Raw genomic sequence first — 7,835 nt, 5'->3', positions numbered from 1 at the left:
CTGACGCCTTTTGTTGTCCCGTTTATATACTTTTTACAGCTCCTTGCAGGACGCTTTATTTATATAAAGTTTACCGCCATTCAAAAAAAAAAAAAAAAAGATAGTATCTAAAAGGCTAAGTATATGTATCGAAAAGTCTCATTTGGAGAGACTTGTATATGAATCTCTTGTATATGTTGCAGGCAATTTTGTTGGAGGCCTTGTGTTTTTGTGTGTGCCAACCGTTTTAATGAAGTTCACCGTTTAAAAAAATAATCTAAAAGGCTAAGTATGATTCACAAAGTTATTAATATAAAAGATTCAACGTACCATTGAAATCTAGTGATAATACAAGGATTTTCGTTTACAAACTTTACAAAAGTTTCAGTAATTGTAATGATTTATAAATTCACTTTTATACATAAAGATAAGGATAATGGCTTTTATAAATATAAAACCAATTATTATTCATCATTGTGTTTACGAGCAATGTGAAACTGTGCAACATAACTGTATGATGTTTCCCATGACATCATTGGTTGTTCGTTCAAAAAAGCCCACTTGCTACAAATCCACCTTCATGATACAAAATTTATAACGTGTTTAACTTGCAATTAAATAGAAATAACACTAAAAATATAATAAAATTAAAAATTAAAATAAAAAGCCATACCACCCATGTTTCTTTAGAAGTGGTTCCGTACTATCTTCTTCCCTTAGACGAATAAACTCACTCCCTTCGTGTTGTTCATCTCTCTAGAAAAAAAGTCAAAACTCAAAACTTCAATGGCAATTACCAATTTTGACTTACTTTATACTTTGTGTTCACCATAATATAATGTTACATTACAAATATAAAATGTGTATTTGCGAACTGAGTTAACAAATCCTGGCCATTTATTTACACACGTGTATGGCTAGGATTTCATCACCAAATCATAAAATACACTAGTGTATTTCATCATAAAATCCTGACCATTGATTTACACACATGTATGGTCAGAATTTGTTCTTACAGTTCGTAAATACACTAGTTTTCACTCTTGAACCTAATCCAATAGACATATTGGCGTTGTCTACTACGACATACTTTATCTTCCTTTGAGAGTCTATAAGAAGATTTAAGAAAGAAACGTTCTTCCTCTTCGATCTTCTTCAATCTTTGAAAACTAGCGATTTCTTCTTTGGTCATCGACCTATTCCTATCTGAAAACAAAAACCCATTAGAAAAAAAAATCACACGATTGATCGAGCTTGTTTTTGTGATAGGGAGTCGTGAGGGGTCTAAACTTCCAATCGATAAAAAAATGAAGATATACCATATTGAAGATGACGAGCATGCGAGTTCCAACCCGCCATGAGAGAACCCATTTCCTAAGATCTTCTAAACAATTTAAAACGATTAGATCTTTTGCTTTGTAGTTGTTACTTGTATGCATATATATAGTGTCACTTGATGATAACTATATTTAGATATTAATGTTAAATGGTTGACTAATTGATGTTGACAATTAACTAATGTATTATGGTTGTTTTAAGATTCTTATGTTAGGTATACGAAGCCTGCATATGTAATCATATACACGTTATATATTTTGTAATTAATTGTCTAGAAAGGAATTCTCATGTATGTCCGAATGTAAACACAAAAAAGATTCTTCTTAAGGTAATTTTGTAACTTATGATACATATGTGAACATATAAACATGGTGGATCAATTTGTGATATTTGTACGGTTGTACCATTATCATCATGTTTATGAGCTTGTGGCTCAACATCATACTCTCGTAAGTTGCATTATGAAGTAAACAAAGAACATACTAAGTAACGTCAATCATAGCAAATCCTACTTATGGAGTCAAGGAAAGGTGGGATGAAAGCAAACATTTCCTCAAAAGAGATAGAGACACCGCTCTCACCAACACCCTGGCTCTAAAACACCAAATTTTTTTATTATGTTTGTAATAAACAAAGGGAAATTGACCTGTAATAATCCCAACTAGAGGTCATTGACTATTAATAGTTCCACCTTTAAATATTCCCCCTATCAGTCTCACCTTTCACCTATTTTTCCTACACCGGTCACCCGTTAAAAAAAACTTAACGGAGTTATGTTTTTTTTCCAAATTACAAACAGTTTTTTACGGCTTTTGATCAAAACGACGATACAAGTCCATTGATGTAAAACTTACCTCGAAACGGTGCTCCAAACGATGAAAACGACGCTTCAATTCGGGTGTTTAAATTTCCAATTAACAAAAATCAAGTCATTTGGAGCACTATTTCGATGTAAGTTTTACATCAATGGACTTGTATCGTCGTTCTGATAAAAACCCTAAAAAATCTGTTTGTAATTTGGAAAAAAACTTAATTCAGTTAAGTTTTTTTTTTTTTAACGGGGGACCGGTGTAGGAAAAATAGGTGAAATGTGAGACTGGTGGGGGGAATATTCAAAGGTGCGACTGTCAATGGCCAATGAGCTCTAGTTGTGATTATTACAGACCAATTCCCCATAAACAAACCTGAATTCACTCGTTTCTCTCCTTCAAGTTTGAATCATATTGTTTTAGCAACATTCAGAACTTTCATAAAATTTCAAAAAATAAAAGCGCAATTTATACATATGAAAGTCTAAAGTATATATCATGTGAGATGAATAAGTTTTTATAAGAAAAGCTCACCAATGTGAAAGTTTACAAAATAATAATGCTTGCCAAGAGGCTGTGATTGACTGATTCCTCATTTTTTTACAGTCTCTTAAGTGATTTTACATTTGTCTTATTACTTGCTATACTTTAACTATAAAATACCAAACAAACAATTTTCATATTATAACAAGTTGATTAAACACACACACAGAGACTAGAGAGAGACCTGTTCAACATTGGTGACCTTTAGAATGAAATAATGGCCAAGATCATTTTGGTGACCTTTAGAATGAAATAATGGCCAAGACCATGCGAAATGATCGAATGATCCCGTTATTGGTCCAGATTAATAAACACATTTAATCCCTTAGAACATAACATATTTTCAGTAATCCCTAATCAGTTAAACTACTCTATAGTGAAGATGGAATATTGATTAATTAGGAATTAAAAATGATTGTTAGAAATAACCTGTTGATGTGGCCTTATGGATCATTTGGTAACCTTACCATTATGATATAACTAGTCTCTGACAGTTACTTGATGGCAGTAATTGTAAATATTGATTAGTTCAAGGGGCATTTAAGATTTTTCTTTAGGCACCTTTAATTGAGAATACATATAGTTTTCATAACCTACTCATCATTAGTGATCATTGAATTGTTTTTGATTATGGTGAATATAAGAAAACTCCTTAAGAACATCATTCAACTATTCTCTTTAAGAAAAAGAAACATAAGCATCCCAAATACCACTTGCAGGTTATGCGGAGAGGTGGATGAAGACAGTGACCATTTGTTAACATTGTGCTTAATTGCTACGGTAATTTGGCAACATATTAGCGACTGGTGCAAAGTCCCGAATTTCTTTGTGTTCTCAGTAAAAGACCTCGTAAAGATGCATTGTCACGTTAAGGTAAACAAAAACAAGAAGAAATGTATTCAGGCGGTTGTTATCACAGCGGCGTGGTGCATTTGGCAAGCTAGAAACGAGATCATCTTTCGTAACAAGACCACAAACGTTAACAAGATCAAGGAAAACATAAGGGCGTTGGGGTTTCTATGGATTAAGAATCGATCCCCATACAAAGACATAGATTCGAAGGAGTGGTGTAATTTTGCCTTGTAGTTGTTTCGTTTGTTGTTGTTTTGCGGCTCTAGCGGCTTGCTAGTAGCTTTTCTTTTTTTATGAAAGTTGCCGTTCAAAACTATTCTCTTTAATGTGATTAATTAACACAAGGTACCATACTCCTTAAGAACATCATTCAATTATTCTCTTTAATGTGATCAATCAACACAAGGTACCATAAGAGGTTCATGGATTCATCATATTTATCTCAGATCTCTGTTCCAACAAGTAAGTTTTAATCATTTGATGTTTTTTTTCATATGATGAATGTCGGAATTAGCGATAACTTTTGTATGACATGATTGACGTCTGATAGCAGATAAAGTTATTGAATAAGGCTGCAAAATGGTATAAAATCAAACATAGAACAAGAAATAGCGACAAAACGGTGACCAAAACTTTATTGATTTACCCAAACCAAGAAAACACCCCCAAATACCCTGGATCTTACAGATTGTAAGATCTTTGAACAATACAACAAAGATGATCAACTGATGAACTATCAGTCGATCTGAAACAACAACTACAAGATTTCACAAGAGATCAAACAAGATCACACAGGATCAATATAACAAACCCTAATCGAAATAGGAGAGAACAAAGAAGATTGTGGAGGTGTTAAAGTGACAATTGAAACCCCTAACACCCCTTATATATGCTGACCACATGATAGTTTCAATCCAACCCTTTAACTTTCACATCTTCCCTTGACGAACAACCATCAGACCCTCCAAGTTCCCATCATGTACACTCAACACCTTTATCACTTACAAACAAACTAACAACTTATAAAGTTGTTACATAACAATATATTTTGCACATGAATTATAATCTATACATATCTCAACATGCCCCCTTAATTCATGTGGAAAAAATTATGTTGAAGAACATTTAGTCCTTTAGTAAAAATGTCAGCTATTTGATCATCAGTATGAACCTTTTCTGGTTCATTAACACCACTTGCAATTTTCTCTTTTAGAAAATGCAAGTCTATCTCAAAGTGTTTGGTTCTTTCATGAAAAACCAGATTTAATGAGATAGATATTGCAAATTCACTATCACAAAACAATTTAACAAGCATATCACAATTGACCTTTAACTCTTGCAACACATTTATAGTCCACATAATCTCATAAGTGGCTGAACACATAGCTCTGTGTCCAGCCTCTGCAGTGGATCTTGAAACCACACTTTGCTTTTTTACTTTTCTAGGAGACAGGTGTGTCTCCTAAGAACACCCCAAAACCAGTGACAAATTTCCTTGTCATAATACACTTAGCCCAGTCAGCATCAACAAATGCACAAAGAGATTTATGACCAGTTTTCTTAAACACAACTCCACTACCATGTGACAGCTTTAAGTATTTAAGTAACCTTAAAGCTACATTAAGATGAGCTTGGCATGGATTGTGCATAACTTGACTCAAAAACTGAACAACATAGTTTATGTCAAGCCCAGTTAAAGACAAATATATTAACTTTCCAATTAATTTTTGAAAACCACTTGGATTTTGTAAAGCTTGTTGCTCTTTAACGGTTTTATTAGTGACCAAATAACTTTGTTCAGTTGGAACAACAACAAGTTTACAACCCAAATATACAAATTCACTCAACAGTTCAAGACAATAATTTCTTTGTGTTAAGCAAATGCTATCACCAGAATACAAAACCTCAATTCCCAAAACATATATAAGCAAACCTAAGTCTTTAATTTGAAAATTTTCACTTAAACATTTTTTAACCTTTTCGATCTCACTGTTACAGTTTCCTGATACTACAACATCATCAACATATACTTACAAAACAACAAACACATCTTTATTAGATAATATAAACAAGGAATGATCACATACACTCTATACAAACACCATATTAATAAACACAACAGTTAATTTTTATTCCATTTTCTAGGGGCTTGTTTCAACCCATATAAAAACTTTAACAATTTACACACTTGTTTATTATCTTTTGAATAATAACCCTGAGGTAGAGACATGTAAACATCCTCAGACGATGACCCATAAAGGAAAGCATGATTAATGTCTAACTGATATAATGACCGGTTGTTATTCACATCAAGTTTTATGACTAATCTAACAGTAACCATCTTAACCACATGTGAGAATGTTTCACCAAAGTCAATACCCTCTCTGATTATAACCTTTGGCTACTAACCTAGCCATAAACCTCTCTACTTCACCATTTGATTTATACTTCACTTTATAAATCCACTTACAACCTATAACCTTTCTACTAGGTGGAAGATCAACCACTTCCCAAGTATTGTTCCTAAATAAAGCTTACATCTCTTTGTTCATGGCTCCAACCCATCTTGGGTCTTTCACAACCTCATTATAAGTAGTGGGTTCAACAGTTTTATTTAAGTTACTCACAAAACACAAATTTTCAGTTGACAAACAAGCATAATTCACAACTCTATCCATACCATATTTAACTTTCTTATCAAGAACGAAATCACTAAGTTTTTTGTGGCATAGACACACTTTTAGTAGACCTTAAACTTTGAATTATACCCCCAGATAGGTTGGTCTCATCAATTGATTCTTCTGTGTCCTCTGCCCTACCATTACTACTTTGTCCACTACTACTCACATGCCTATCTCCTATATGTTAAATACCTTCAACATCGGTGGCAGTGGAAGATGTAGAGGGTTCTAATGGTTGCTGATCATCACTAGAAGAACCATGAGAACCATGAGGACCATTATTACCCTCTTTATCATTGGATGTTAAAGGAACTTCAGGTTTAAATGTTTCAAAACAATCAAAGAAATTTACATGATTCAAAGTCTTATCAACACCAACTTCTTGATTATTTCACTGTTTAACCTTAAAAGAGTAAACAGTTTCATAAAACTTTACATCTCTAGAAAAAAAAACACTTTTCATTCATCTAAACTTTACAACTTATATCCCTTTTTTTTACAATAGAATACCCAATAAGTACACATTTATCAGCATGATATGCAAACTTATCAAACTCATTAAGAATCATACTAAAACACAAACACCCAAAGTTCCTTAGATGTAACAAAGAGGGCTTAAAACCAAAAACTACTTCATAAGGACTTTTACCATTTAACACATAAGAAGGTAACCTGTTAATTAGATAAACAACAGTTAGAATACAATCTGACCAGAACTTCAGTGGTAGACCTCCCTGAAACATTAGAGCCCTGGCTATGTTTAACAAATGCTTATGCTTCCTTCCACCACACCATTATGTTGTGGTGTGTAGGAGCAAGTAATTAGATGTAAAATACATTTTGAATTACAAAAGAAAACACTTCACAAACTTAGTCCCATTATCTCTCTTAAACATCTTAATCCTTTGTCTAAACTGAGCTAGAATCAATTCATAAAAACTTCTTAGATTCTCAAAAATTTCGATCTTTTATTTTAACAAATAACACCAAACAATTCTTGAAAAATCATCAACAACTGTTAAAATATATTTATAACCTTCATAACTAGGGACCCTATAAGGTCCCCACAAATCTAAGTGAATTAACTCTCCCACATACTTAGTTTTATGCTCACTGAGTGGAAATGAGACTCTAACCTGTTTTGCTTTATGACATATTTCACAAGGATCATGTTCAACAATTTTAATATCAAGCTTATCTTTTAAAATAACCAGGACCTGATCAGAGGGATGACCTAACCTACTGTTCCACATATTTGACTTAACCACATAATTAAAACTCATATTCAGAGAATTACCATTATTTCCCATAAAATATAGACCATTATCCTGGCTACTAGCCACCAAGACTTTCTTTGATTTGGAGTCCTGTATCATATAACTCTTCTCACTAAAAACAACCGACAACTTATTATCCCTAGCAAGTCTATGAACAGACAACAAATTTACACTATACTTTGGCACATAAAAGACATCTTTTAAAACAACATTAGTTATTAGATTTAAATCCCTAATTTTCATAACCTTAACACTAGTTCCACTAGGATGACTAACTCTTAGATCAAATTCAGAGACATCAACACAATTAAACATGTCTTTATCTATTTTAATCATATGTTGATTAGCACCCAAAT

The 7,835-nt window shown here is 32.8% G+C and overlaps 1 protein-coding gene across 1 annotated transcript; it reads right to left on the bottom strand.

The window, feature by feature from the left end:
• Window positions 1–271: 271 nt before the first annotated feature.
• LOC110916380 lies at window positions 272–1,370 on the bottom strand. Its single transcript, XM_022161136.2, has 4 exons — window positions 1,299–1,370; window positions 1,070–1,185; window positions 653–735; window positions 272–555 (listed from the first exon to the last, which is right to left on the bottom strand). Exons 1-4 carry the CDS (start codon window positions 1,348–1,350, stop codon window positions 444–446), a joined length of 363 nt encoding a protein of 120 aa, XP_022016828.1. The 5' UTR covers window positions 1,351–1,370; the 3' UTR covers window positions 272–443.
• Window positions 1,371–7,835: the final 6,465 nt, after the last annotated feature.

Source organism: Helianthus annuus, chromosome 16 (assembly GCF_002127325.2).
Source record: "Helianthus annuus cultivar XRQ/B chromosome 16, HanXRQr2.0-SUNRISE, whole genome shotgun sequence".
NCBI classification, from domain to species: Eukaryota; Viridiplantae; Streptophyta; class Magnoliopsida; order Asterales; family Asteraceae; genus Helianthus; species Helianthus annuus.
Note: the sequence above shows the minus strand (reverse complement) of the source record. Positions and strands in the feature narration are given on the sequence as shown.

What these genes read in the sequence shown, in the direction of transcription:
- LOC110916380 (XM_022161136.2), bottom strand. Translation starts at nt 1,350, where the DNA reads ATGGGTTCTCTCATGGCGGGTTGGAACTCGCATGCTCGTCATCTTCAA. An exon ending in TGCTCGTCATCTTCAATATG is followed by an intron (nt 1,186 to 1,298) that starts GTATATCTTCAT and finishes TTTTGTTTTCAG; the next exon opens with ATAGGAATAGGTCGATGACC. An exon ending in CTTCTAAAGAAACATGGGTG is followed by an intron (nt 556 to 652) that starts GTATGGCTTTTT and finishes TGTATCATGAAG; the next exon opens with GTGGATTTGTAGCAAGTGGG.